We start from the raw sequence: 13815 nt of genomic DNA, 5'->3' as shown, positions 1-13815 counted from the left end.
ACATCTATCTGAGTACAAGGCAGGCCGCTTGGTGGTGACAGCAAGAGACTCGAGGTTATCATCGGTAAGACGATAATTGTGCCCCAGTACAACACTAACCAAGTGTCGCTTCAAGATGTCTACCATGTTCTAGGTATGAAGAAAAATTTGCTTTTAGTGGCTGACATCGTCAGGTTACTATGTCATGTTTGGTTCGCAAGATGTGAAGGTGTACCAACACCTCAAGATCTAGAAAATGCTAACAATGGAGGGATGAAGATTAGAGTTAGTCTGTAATGTCAGTAGAGTCTGCATGTGTAGACAAGATAAGGAGGAACGAGACAACAGATTTATGGCACATAAGTTTGGGTCACGTTATCACAAGCTAAATGTGATGATAAAGAAGTCAATGCTTAAGGGGCTACCTCAACTTGATGTGAGAACATACACGGTTTGTGCATGATGCCAGTATAGGAAAGAATGTCAACTACCAAATGGTTCACACAAAAAAAAAAAAAAAAAAAAAAAAAAAAAAAAAAAAAAAGAACCAGTAGAGTTAGTCCACTCTAATATGTTCGGGCCCATTAAGCAACCATCGATAAGTGGGATGTGGTACATGGTGATGTTCATTGATGTGTGGGTTTTCTATATGAAAGAAAATTCAGACACAATTTCATACTTTAAAGATTTTAGAGATATTGTCGAAAGAAGTGGGAAAGAAGATATGTTCCCTATGCACAGAAAATGGAGTAGAATATACCTTAAGAAGGTGGAGGGTGTACTTCGCCACTACTCACGAAGGTTCTTGCTGCACATACAGCGACGGAATTGGCCATGGAACTGGGAGTTGAAGCGATTTAATTTGAAGGGGACTCTTCCATTGTACTTGCTACCATAAACCAGAAGGACCGTGATGATAACCTCCATTTTGGTACAGTAATTAACGGCGTTATTATCTACGATCACTCCCAATTTTGAAGATTTTGCATACACGGAGAGGGGCAAATTGGGTGGCTCATCGATTAGCATGGTTCGGATTGCTTTTGGAGGCAGAACAAGCATGGTTTGAAGAACCACCCAATATAATTTGTGACATTCTTTTTTAGGATAGAATTCATATTTAATTTTGGTGCGGGACGCTTTTTTTTCCTTCATCCAGGTTGAAATCCCTAGCAAAGTTTGTATCAAGACCCATGTAATTGCACCCTATCCTCATATTTACATACGTATTCCTATTATCTATGAATGAATATGGTACTTTACCTCAACAAAAAGTCAAAGAAATGGAGATCAATAAAAATTTGCAGACGCTTGTCTATGATGTATCAATTGCCTAGCTATATAGGAAAACACAAATAATTCAACAAAAAAAGATCATCTGGTAGACTTTGATATGTGAGTTGTTGATTGGGAATAATATTGTTGAATGTGAGTTGTTCACAAAAAAAACCATCTAGTCACTTGCATTATATTATCAAATAGGCAATTTTTCCCTTAGGAATGTAATTTGCTGCTTATATGGATGGATGACCATCGATTCTATATTCGGACAAGTCAGTTATGTTCAAGAATTTTACAGGAGTTTTCATCTGCTTATGAACTCTTTTGCAATTATATTCTTCTCGGAGTAAGAAGAGTTCCAAGTTTGGCGCGGTTGAGTTGCTTCCATGTTCAATGAGTTACAAATTAATCAGAAATTAACTTGCACAAGTTTGATATTACCGACTCCCCTCGCAGCCTTGCACTTTGAACAACAATGGACAGAAGCTCTATTTAAGTGTTTTAGCTTTTTTTTGTGTAAACGGGTTTTGGATTTTGAGGGTATTTAGGTCTATTAATGTGAGTTTTATGCTATATTTGAAAGTTTTTATAAAAAATGACATTTATCAAATTGAGTATTAAATTTTGGTTATTAATTATAAATACTTTTTCATTCGTAAGTGAGAGATCTTAGGTTCGATTCTCGTAAAAAGCGAATTTGAAACTTAGGTTCGATTCTCGCCAAAGACGAATTTGAACCACATTATTACTAGCTGATTCTGAGGCTTACCTCACTTCCTCATCTCCTAGTGTAGATGATATTGTTTGTTCAAAAAATAAAAAATAAAAAATAAAATACATATGAACGGACCCACAAAGCAGTGTCTTATTCTTTTCCACCCAAAAGAACTTTAGTGGGCGGTTCTCTTTTTTTTTTTGTCATCACTGACTTGACTCGATACGAACTTACAGAGGAAGTTGCTTCCTCACCAAGTTTTTAAATATTACTATATATTACTCACCATCATCCGAAGAATCCGATCCAGTGTCTTTTGAAATTCCAAAGTAATCCAGTTAGGCTTTTGCAGCTTCAAGCTCCATCAGTTGTTTTTAAAGACAAACTAGTCTGTTACACTCTTACATTTAGACACACTTCTTTGTTACTCTTACATTTACCTACACTGCTCCAGTTCTCTGTGCTTCCTACTTTCACTCTTTACTCGCTGCGCGGATCGGTTTCTGTGAGTTACCCACCTTCTGTTCATTACTTTGCAATTTGGGAATCGATAAATTTGGTTTATCATTTGGGCTATTTGATGACTATTTCGTTTTCGGTTTGTAGTTCCTGTTTTAATATTTTTTTTTTATTTTTTTATTATTTTTATTTTTATTGAAAACTAAACGCTAAAAACTGAATACTGAAATAGTTATCAAATGAGCCTTTGCGCTCTGTGTGACTTTGCTATTTAGCGAAATCGGTTTGCTGATTTAGTTATTTTTGCTGGAAACTTGGTGAATGTTGTAGTGAGAAGCTAACATGGAGAAGGACGGAAATAAATCTGCTGATCCTCTCGGTGTGGAAGAAGCCACACAAGAACTTGGTAACATCTCTTACCTTTTTCAATACCTTGATTGCCTCTTATAATTAGTTTTAAACATAACTTATTATCTGGTAAGTACCATAAGTTGGTAACTTCTCTAACCATTATTGTTTAACAAATTTATATATATGATTCATACAACTTGTTTTTTTCTATTTGTAATTTGTAAGTGTTATACTTGCAGGGCGTGACGATGAACAACCTCGTTATGTTCCACCCGAGCTGGTCAAATCACCGTGTTCAAATGATGCTAGTGTAATGTATCATTGCTACTTAATTAAGCTGAAGCAGAATTTTGATTGCGATATTCCAGTTAGTGATATCGTACTTGGCACAAGGAATAAACTTGATAGTGATACCATTGCAAATATGAATTTTGAATTAAAAGTTCAAAGGGGTCCTTTAACAGTAAACTTTGAATATGCTGGAGATGTTAATCTATGTTCAGAGCAGGTACGATTTCCAGTGTGTTATTACTTTTAGTGATAAATGACATGATCTAAAAAAAATATATCAATGGTTAATCTTGGTTGTGTAATTTTATTTGCCAGGCTCTTGCTTGCAGAAGGTTCCAAATCACAATTTTTCGGATTCTGGTGGATCAGGAATTGAAAAAGTTGGAGGAAGTTTTAGAAAGATTTCATTTGGGACAAAACAATGAGACTGAATCGATTGATTACCTTTTGCTACCAGCAGCAAGGATACACCAGAGAGCTTCCATCATTGATTTAGACAGTGTTATGTCTATGTCGTCCCATAGTAACGAAGATTCTGAGAATTGTGTTTGTGTAGATTGTCCTCAACCAAACAACAATTCCCATGTTCCACTACATACCAAAAATGGTATGGTTTGTACGTGCAGGATCCAGAATTCCGTGGTCTATACGCCTCATACCGATAGCCTGTATTGCATCACTGGCCTGTTGGATGACTTGACTGGAAACTCACTAATGAGGCACAACAAATGTATTACCTACAAAGCCTACTATGAAGCAAAGTATGTTCTTCTTTTCTTACCTCTTTTGTATTTGCATGTCTTGTTGCATTAAGGATCAAGCGTTTCCAAAGAAAAAGAAATCATGAAGTATTCGGTGTAGTTTCAGTTTATGTTGGATTAAAATGATATATGCAAGCTATTTTTGAGTAACTCGGATGGTTTCCTTGCTGCAGGCATGGGATCAATATGCGTTTTGATCAACAGTTATTGCTGAATGGGAGATGCATCTTTCGGGCACAAAATTATCTTCTGTGGTCCAGACAACAGAGAAAAAGAGGTCTGAATTCCTAACCTCTTTTGTCATTTAATTCTTCTGTTTGTTTTCTGCTCTGCTTTAATCTTTCCTATTGGATGAAAATTTTGATCAATAATTCATAATCCACCTCTAAAACATATACATACATATATTGATTAGAGGAAAATGCACATGGTTGCTAACTTGCTATTCCATTGTTAGTTGAAATCGAATTGATACCGTTGAGAATGCATTTTGATTCTTTTGACACAAAGTCTTGCAGAATCAAAAGTTAATCCAATCTTATCTCATAATTAATCGTTATCAAATAAGAAGCTTAATGTGTGTCACTTCTTTGCAGAATCAAGTCATGCATCCGTTCAACTGCCGCCAGAACTTTGCACTATAATCATGTCACCTATATCAATCAGCAATTTATATTCGTTCTCATTTGTTCCGTCCATCATGCATCGGCTTGAGTCATTACTACTCGCTGTCAACTTGAAACAGATGATTTTGGATCATTTGCCGCAAAATGTTACAATCCCAACCATTAAGGTATACTACATTTTTTCATTCAGAAGGGTATTGTCCTATATTTAATGAACCATTTATGTATTGATAAGGTACTAGATTTCTGAATTTTCGCTGTTAAATTTCTCTTTGTAGGTCTTGGAATCTATTACCACAGAAGGTTGCCAAGAGAACTTAGATTTGGAATCCTTGGAAACTCTTGGAGATTCCTTTCTTAAGTATGCTGCAAGTCAGCAGTTTTTCAAAACCTGTCAAAATGATCGTGAGGGACTCCATAGCGAATATAAGGAAAAAATAATTTCTAATCTTTCCCTGGGCAAGCTTGGATGTGACCGTAAAATTTCGGTAACAATTATTTTTTCATTTTGGGTTATAATCTTGTTATCCTCATGAATTTTTCTGAAAGCTGCTTCAAATTGTTACCGCTATGCTTGTAGAACTTTTTTCTGTAAACTTTCCTGCTTGACTAATCTGCCATTGTTTACGTGTTGTAGGGTTTTATTCGTAACGAGGCTTTTGATCCAAAAAAGTGGATTATACCTGGAGATTATTGTAGAAGTTATTTCTTAAAAAAAGAAGTTGCTTTTTGATAAAAGAAGCATCTATGTTGGGGGAACAAGGAAGATCGATGCTAAAATTGTTGCAGACGTAGTTGAGGCACTAATCGGTGCATTTCTTACTACAGGTGGTGAACTACACGCCATATATTTCATGAACTGGGTTGGTATAAAGGTGGATTTAGACCACAAACAATATGAGAGGCACTTACAAGTGCAGTCAGAGATTCCCGTTGATGTTGGACATTTAGAGTCATTGCTTGGCAACTATAAATTTCAGGATCCTTCTCTTCTCATGGAAGCATTAAGCCATGGTTCTTATATCGCCGGAGGTTACCAGGTATGTGCAATGATGTGATGACGATGAAACTTATTCCATGCGTATCTACTTTTTATAACAACGTAGTTTTTGTCACTTCAAATCTTGCTGGATTCTGTCTGTAATGTGGAAGCTGGTATGTATAAAAGTTTAGTCCCGAAAGCAGCAAGCTTATTCAGCTAGTGCACGTCATCAGTTAAACAATTTCTATGAGTCTACGCTGCACTTAATTTTTAGGCAATTTGTTACTTTCAAGTCCTACTATATGATCCTAACTTTTCAGATGTACATTCTTTGTTGTGCAGCGGCTAGAATTTCTTGGTGATGCGGTGTTGGATTATATGATCACTACTCATTTTTACGATAAGTATCCTGAGATGATGGCCCCAGGAATTTTAACTATTCTGAGGTCTGCTTCTGTGAACAATGAGTGTTATGCACGATCTGCTGTGAAGGCTGGATTACACAAGCACATTCTTGCTTCGGACGTAGTCCACAGTAATATTGACCGCACTGTTAACAATTTCGGATTGCTGTCTACGGAATCAACTTCTGGATTAAAATCTGAGACATACTTCAGCGATGTTGGTTTCTAACGCATATCATCATGCTCATATTATTCCTCTGCTGCATTTTTTTAGCGATTCTAGGACTGGAAACTTAGGGTGCTTCGCCTATGCTTTCTTACTTTTTATGGTTTTATCCATGTTACAACAAATGTCTGTCTAACAAGCATTCACTAAAGATATCTGAATTGAAGGATCTAAGACTTACTCTCAAACACTCATAAGAATTCTCTTTTATGTAGGTACTTGCTGATATCGTTGAGGCTCTAGCAGGGGCAATTTATATTGATTCTGGATACAATAAAATAATCGTCTTTCAAAGCATCCGTCCTCTCTTAGAGCCCTTGGTTTCTCCATACGAGCCTTCATTCTGGACGAGATTCCAAGGTGTATTGCCCAAAAAAAGCATTATAAAGTGCAGAAACCTGTCAAGTGCTTCCAAAGTGGTTCGGCTACAATAGAGGAATAGAGGTTGAAGCGAAAGGGGTCACACACAAGCATACATCAACTTCTAATACGGACACAACAAAAAATTTAGCTCGTAAACAAGTACTGAGGTCTCTGAAAGGTCTTTGAATTAAACTATGGAAACTAGTTCAAAGGATGTTCCGGCATACATATAGCTTCAAAGATACTACGAACATTTGATGATGACTTACATCTGTATATTGTGCACTTCTGCCTTTTATAAGATGCAATAAACTACAATTTTAACTGTGAAAAAAAATAACAATAAAAAAAACTGAGGTTCCTACCATGGACATGCACCCCGCTTCCAGTTGGCCATACCTGCAAAATGTTTTAAAATAGAATGGTGAGCATCTACCAATAACGTTCAAGAGTCGAAATTTTGTGAACCAATTTTAAAAAGAACCGAGCTCAAGATAGACTGACATGTTTCGTCAAAACATAAGAGCAGCTCAACAAGCTTTACTATATACCGCAGATTAAACTTGGATCATTTAGGAAAACAAATGTAATGCTTTGTTTGATTATATCTTTTACCTGAAGTCAGTGAGCAACTTGTGGCTTGAATGGATTTGGAATTCCATCGTTTGGAATGACTGTTTCGAAAGCCTCTACAAGAAGTGATACTTTTCTTTTCCGAGCTGGAGTTAATCGGGCAACAGCTTGTTGAAGGGCATAATCAAGCATCCATTCCTCGGAATTCTTCCTGTCGTCCATGTTTACATGCTTTAGATTAACCTTCTCTGCTTCTGGGTCAGGCTCAAAGGGCAGATATCGTGGCCCTTGTGGGTTGAACTTCGTTACATTTTCCATGGCCTTGATAAATCTGTTAAGAAGAATAATTTTTTTCAGATTGCTCCAGTTCTTCGACATTTTCTTGGCAGGTTTGTCTTCCGCCTCTGTGACTGAATTTTCTTCTTGAATGGTAGCATTACCAAACTTGGCAGAGTTGGTGGATTTCGACATGAAAGATTTCCCTTCTATGACAACTTTATTTTTTGGAGGTTCCTGCTCTGGACTTGATCCTCTAGTGCTTGATTTATCATCATCGGATTCATCCTGGTTCTCTGGAAGAACAATTTCATCAATCGCTTTCTCGACCTGCAGCTTGATTGCTTCAATGTGGTGGAGTTCAACCTTTTTGTTGTCTTCATGGTGACTTTTCTCTTGATCTGTTTCGGGCAATGTGTTGGCATCGTCTACTTGTTCCTCTTCAGCTCCTTCGCGTGGTTCGTCTCCATCTTTTGCATCGATAGTTGATGCCATATGCTTATACACTAAGAACCATAAGTTCGTATAGTTCTGCTTTTCCAACCAGGCTTCATCTGCTACCCCGCCCACTTCTTCTCTTGCTGCCATTTGCTCCTCAGTTGATCCTATGGAAGCTAAAGAGACCACCGTGTTATCTGCTGTTGAGTCCACATGATTTTCAGTGCTCTGGTCCTCAGATGAATTTGATTTTTCAGCAGTGTCGGCCATTAGTTTATTGGTGTCAGATTTGATGTTTTCCAATATGGGACCGAGGTTGCTAAGTTCCAAACTCGTGATTGAAGTAACTTCCTTGGAGGCTTCTTGTACTGCTTCACTTACGAGACCATCACAAATGACCCTACCGTGTTCATCTCGCTTCAAGGATGTATCATCACATAACCAGGGATCTTTGGTTTCTGATAAAGCAAAATTGGTTAAGTCAATGACTTTGTCATCCCGATAGCAAGCATTTATAGAAACAATTTGATTCTCCTTCTGATCTTCACCAGTGGTCTCAGGAACAGTAATATCTCGCGTGGTTTGAATAAAACAGTGGTCTGTCCTGAGCTTATAAAAAATCACTTGACTTTGCTGCTCTTGCATTTGAAAATCAATGACCTGATCTGGATACTCATTGAAACTTTTCTTTGGACATGACACATTCCCAAGCAAGATTCCAGCAGATGTTCTCGAGTTACTCTCTTCACCTTGATGAATAAAACTTTGAACTGACAAACCATTGCAGACTTGAATATTTGATTCAGTGGAATTTGTTACATTGGACCTCTGGCTAATTTCTGGAAACGGGAGAACTGTTTCAAAAGCTTCGACGAGCAATGCTACTCTTCTTTGTTGAGCTGGAGGCAGTTTAGATATAACCTGTTGAAGTGCATAATCAAGCATCCACTCCTCGGCATTCTTTCTCTCTTCTGTCTTTTGCTGCCTTAGGTTGACCTTTCCTGCTTCTGAATCAGGATCCAAGGGCAAGTATTTTTGCTTCGGGTAATTGAGGTTCCTCACCTTGTCAACTGCCTTGACAAATCTCTTGAGGAGAATGAATTTTTTCAGACTGCTCCAGCTCTTGGGTGTTTTCTTGTCAGTCTTCTCTCCAACTTCTGATGCTGTTTTCGCTTCTTTTGTATTTTGCGCTGTACTGTCCTCAGACGAACGACTGGCGGCAATTGAAGTCCTCCGCTCCCCACTCTCATCCGTAGTCTGTTCTAATGCTTCCCAGTCTGAGCTGACGCCACTAGTAAATGATTCATCACCATATGAGCAGTCCTGAATTTCAGGGAGAAGAATGCTATCAAATGCTTCCTGCACCAGCTGAATGGCATCATGGCGGCATATCTCAGTAGTTTCGCCTCCTGCGCTGTGATTTACGAAACCTGTATGATCATCTATTTCAGAGAAACTTAAATTGTCCTTTTCGCAGATGGTGTTGGCACCTTCTAGTTGTTCTTCCTTGTCTGCTCCATTAAGAGGGAGCTGGTCATCAACATTTGGAGTGACACCTTTTACAGCGTGCTTGTACATCAACTGCCACATTCGGGTATATTTCTGATCCTTTGCATGCTTACTTCCACTTTGGTCCTCCTTACCTGCATTTTGTTCCTTCGAAGCTTGAGAATCAGAAGCAGCAGAGATTTCATTGTTCCTTGTTGATTGCACAGCTTCTTGAGGGATTGGTCTTTCCAATTTATTGGGTAGTTTGACAGTTGCACAATCATCGACCTCCATATTTTTTCCAAACAATTTAGGATCACTATTGCTGGGATCATCTGTGCAAGTGGATTGAACACCTTCATTGTGATTAGATGCAGCAATTTTCTCTTCCTTCCAGTGTGTGTTGGTGGCTTCCACATCTGTACCAATGCAACAACATTCCGGACTTTCACCATCTGCTGCAGGGAGTGACACCAAAGCATTTGTTTTATGAACTGCGCCATTTCCATTGCAGGCCATGTGATTTGTCTGATCTTCCTTAGTTTTGCCAGACCCTTTCACTCTCTCCAACGGTTGAGTTGCCCGTGTCACTCCCCTCTGAGCCCTCAACATGCGTCTCCTTATCGAAATGAGGCGCTTGAGTGGGGGTACATTGGTGTGGCGATGACCATGAAGTGAGCAGTAAGTGAATAGACAAAGCTTGGTGGCCGAACCCCCCTCAGATTCAGTTCCCACTGCCTCATGATCCCCAATTTCAGGCAACTTGGAACCCTTGAGTGCCGAAGAACATGTAGCTCTTTGTATTCTCAATTCCGGAACTTTAGAGAGTTCAGAGTGTTTTGTCATCATAGATTTCGTTGGGACATTCAAAGCTGAATTGTGACCAGAAAAAGTTTTCGGCTTTAAATTAACGGATCTTGGAGATGATGATTCTGCATCGCTGGTTGACATGGCAGATTTATTTGAGCAGGCAGAACTTGCAAGCTTAGACATTCTTGATTTCTTGAGATTAATATTATTCATTTGGGTTCCTCCAGAGCACTTCCTCATCAAAGGGTTTCTAAATTTTAAGCTGGAAATTCTCATCAAATTCTTTGCAGGCTTAAAACTAGACCGTCTCGTTAATGTTCTTGCTGAATTCTACACACAAACCAAAACAGGAAAATTCACAAAAAAGAAGGGCAATCTTCAGTTTCCAGCTATTTTAATTGGTAAGCAAAAGAAATAAGAATTCAACATATGTGTAGTTCCGCTCGCCTAATCCTCTATTCTCTTCGCCATATATTATGCTTTAAAAAACAAAAGAGATCAAGAATTTAACAGACTTGCCTGTAGGTTTTCTGTACTTGTATCAGAAGAACCATCAGTGGAGGATACATGGTGATTGGATATACTGCTGGATCTTTTTCGGGACGGCTTCAGGCTTGGTGATTTGGAGAGCTTGATTGATGTCAACTTTTTCAATTTCTTCTTCTTCTTCTTCTGCAGCAGCAGCTCTCCTTGGCGTCCGCCATTCTGGTTTTGCAAAACAGATGGTGACAATTTCTCACACATTTGGCTGGAACCCAAATCAGCTCCAAATTCAAGCTCCTTATCATCCATTCTTTTTCCCTTGACAGAATTCAAGTTTTCTGATATGAATCTAGCTGCTTTTCTTCTTCTTTGTTTTGTTTCGCTTTTGTTTTTTCTTTTCAGAAAGGAAGAAAGAAAACGATTTTGGTGGAAAGAAAGGTTTTTGCAGACTCTGTTTTGGGAGATGACTCAATCAAAAGAATCCAGGGATTGGTGTTTTCAGAATTTTCTAACATGATTTTAAAATCCAGGTATGCAATCAAAATAAATAAATAAATAATAAGAGATATGAATAACAGCTGAGTTTGAATGATATGGTTGAGGTTGGACTTTGATTTCTTGACTTGTATGCATACTATTGCAATTGACTTGACTATTCACATTCCCTTCATCTTTTCCTTTATAGTGATAAACAACTGTGACACATTATTAAAAGTTCTTGGTTGGAATGACCTTTAATTCTTTTCTTTTTTTTATTAAAAACGATGGCACAACTTTATGTTAGAGCAAGTGATGGAACCAGAATTTTTAATAATAGGATCATAATATTAATCAAAAAAATTTATTGAGCCATGTTGTTGTGCACCTATCATATGTCGGTAGCTTATGGCAAGATATATCGATAACTATTATTTTGTAGAGACTTTTTGAGGGTGGATGAAAGATATTGTGGAGTTATGTTGAAGGCTGCTAAAGCTTGACAACTAAGGTATTTCATCGAGCACATGGTGTGCACAATAGAGACGCACACAAGAAGAGAGAACGTGAAGACAAATATGTTAGAAGAAAATTGAAGAAGTAAGAGAAGAAGATTGTAATTTAGTTTGCCTTAATTGTTCCTAAGGGTCCAATACAATACACAAACAAATATTCATAAGATTTTTGAAGTTGTCCCTATACTGACTCTGCCACTGAGTAAGAGAATGAGAAGGTTTTAGTTTGAGACTTAATGGATTAAAGACGAAAACCTTAACCATCAGAATTAGAATAATCCAGCTCTTACAAAATAATGAGAAACAAATATGACAATGGTTCAAAACTTTCACTCCCATAATTTGAGAGAAAAATAAATAAATGAACAAATAAATAGATTCAACTTTACTTGGAAGATGTGGAAGTACTATGTCGAAGTAATATACTATTGTTGATTGCACTTTGTAGCTTAAGCTTTTAAAGCAACATTCACCCTTGCACCTGTCACTTGAAGTCTTGAGTTTGATTGATTTTTCCTAATATTTTGCTTGTATTAGAAAAACTTCTTACAATAAAGTAAACCAATGATTGATCAAAGTGTTGAGGAAATTCATTGATCTGGTGGAACAGTAACATATGCAAGCATGACTACACCATCAAGAAAAGCATAAATTTGTCTCCCTTGGTGGGGCCGCTGAGTTGGATGCTGGTGCTACTCATGCGACAGAGATACAAATTAAAAACTCTATATATATAGGCCTGAAAAGGAATCTTCATTTTTTTTTTATTTATAAAAATGAGAATTAGTTGTGGGATTCATACTACAATGAACTTTAATGATCCGAATCATTTATTTTTTATGTTGCACCTCATAGATCATCTTTATAAAATATTAGCTAAATCGAAAATATTTAAGACATCTAATTGGGTTCAAAATAATTAACGAATACTTTGTTATATAAGAAACAATGAAATTTTATCTTGATCATTAAATAGGCAAATGATTTCGGATTGATATGAATTTTTGTAAAAATGATCTATGAATCGAGACTTACAAAATAAATGCTTCGGATCGTTGAAGTTTAATGTGGAGTAGGCCCCATACTTAATCCCTATTTTTTGAAAAAAATATAGGAATCCCTTTGCATAAGACCAACTCCAATGGTGGGCTAAAAGCCAAATTACCCCCAAAATTTCCCCCCAAACCCACTCCAACCCAAGGGGAAATTTTGGGCTAAATGTTAAATGCTAAACCAATGCCAAATTCCCCCCAAAATTTAGCCCAGAAATCGGAGTGGACTTCATCCAATATTTATCGGAATTTAAATTTTTTTAGATTAAACTATTCATAAAATTAATTTACGATAGTCTACATATTTATTTTTAAAAAAAAAATTAATTTAACAAAAAAAAAAGCCTAAATTCATTCTTTAATAATCCCGGGCTAAAATTTTAAGCTAAAATGGTTGGAGCAGAAAAGCTGTTTTTGAGCTAAAAGCTAAATTTTTCGGGCTAAAAAAATTAACTTTTAGCCGAATCATTGGAGATGGTCTAAAGGGCTTGATATATATATATATATATATATATATATATATATATATATATATAAAGTTGGTCCAACGGCTAAAATCATAAGTCTCCTTTAAAAGTTATAATAACTTTAGTCAGATCAAATTTCAAAGGTTCGGATTAGTGAATTTGGTTGAAGGGATCCGAAAATTTAGTAGATTTGGTGTAAGAGATCCGGAGAGAATCCCTTTCCATTAAAGTTTAAACCTACAAAAACGGTTGTATGTCTACCACCGTTATATTTTTGGTATGAATATCTTCGGCGATAATTATTGACTGAAAAATGATTAAACTGGATTTTGATTGTATTTCACATTCAAGAATATGAGTCCATTTCTCACTCCCCTAATTCAAGGTAACCACTATTTCTCTGGTAGGATTGTGTCAGTGTCTGTTTAACTAACCATAATTACTTTATGCATTTAATTCATCTTTAAGGAAAAGAATAACAATTAAAAAAGAAAAAGAAAAAAATTACACATAGACTATACTTTAATACTTAATTGTATATTAAGACAACACCTTTTAAACATTACAAGGAGAGACAAAAATTAATACATGTGAAATATGACATCATTGCCTTGTTTTCTCTAAAGTGTAAGTTACAAAATTATCCTTTATAGTAAAAAAGTCTTTTTCACACTTTTATCTCTTCATTTATAGCTCCATTCTCTTTATACTTTTACACTCTGTTTGGATGAAGAAATTGAAAATTACTAAGGAATTTCAAAATGATGAAATTTTATTTTCTAGGATTTGTGAATTTTC

At 36.7% G+C, this 13815-nt stretch overlaps 2 protein-coding genes and 1 long non-coding RNA gene across 3 annotated transcripts; 2 read left to right on the top strand and 1 right to left on the bottom strand.

Moving 5' to 3' along the window:
* Positions 1-2278: 2278 nt before the first annotated feature.
* On the top strand, positions 2279-6756 carry LOC137712906 (endoribonuclease Dicer homolog 2). The gene is given in 13 exon segments (XM_068452105.2): positions 2279-2480; positions 2765-2840; positions 3025-3293; positions 3392-3837; positions 4011-4114; positions 4434-4630; positions 4742-4951; positions 5101-5184; positions 5186-5503; positions 5788-6066; positions 6291-6402; positions 6405-6511; positions 6514-6756. Coding segments are annotated over 12 exon segments (2301 nt in total). The 5' UTR covers positions 2279-2480; positions 2765-2776; the 3' UTR covers positions 6625-6756.
* LOC137712905 (calmodulin binding protein PICBP) lies at positions 6602-10815 on the bottom strand. The gene is made up of 3 exons (XM_068452104.2): positions 10543-10815; positions 7054-10353; positions 6602-6837 (listed from the first exon to the last, which is right to left on the bottom strand). The coding sequence occupies exons 1-2, from the start codon at positions 10813-10815 to the stop codon at positions 7060-7062; spliced, it is 3567 nt and encodes a 1188-aa protein (XP_068308205.2). The 3' UTR covers positions 6602-6837; positions 7054-7059.
* LOC148691336 (uncharacterized) lies at positions 10287-11010 on the top strand. Its single transcript, XR_015955693.1, has 2 exons — positions 10287-10424; positions 10549-11010. It is a non-coding gene; the product is annotated as an uncharacterized LOC148691336 (long non-coding RNA).
* The last annotated feature ends 2805 nt before the right edge of the window (positions 11011-13815 follow it).

This window comes from Pyrus communis, chromosome 14 (genome assembly GCF_041283825.1).
Source record: "Pyrus communis isolate YQ-2024b chromosome 14, ASM4128382v1, whole genome shotgun sequence".
NCBI classification, from domain to species: domain Eukaryota; kingdom Viridiplantae; phylum Streptophyta; class Magnoliopsida; order Rosales; family Rosaceae; genus Pyrus; species Pyrus communis.
The sequence above is the reverse complement of the archived record's forward strand: the minus strand, read 5'-3'. Positions and strand labels throughout refer to the sequence as shown.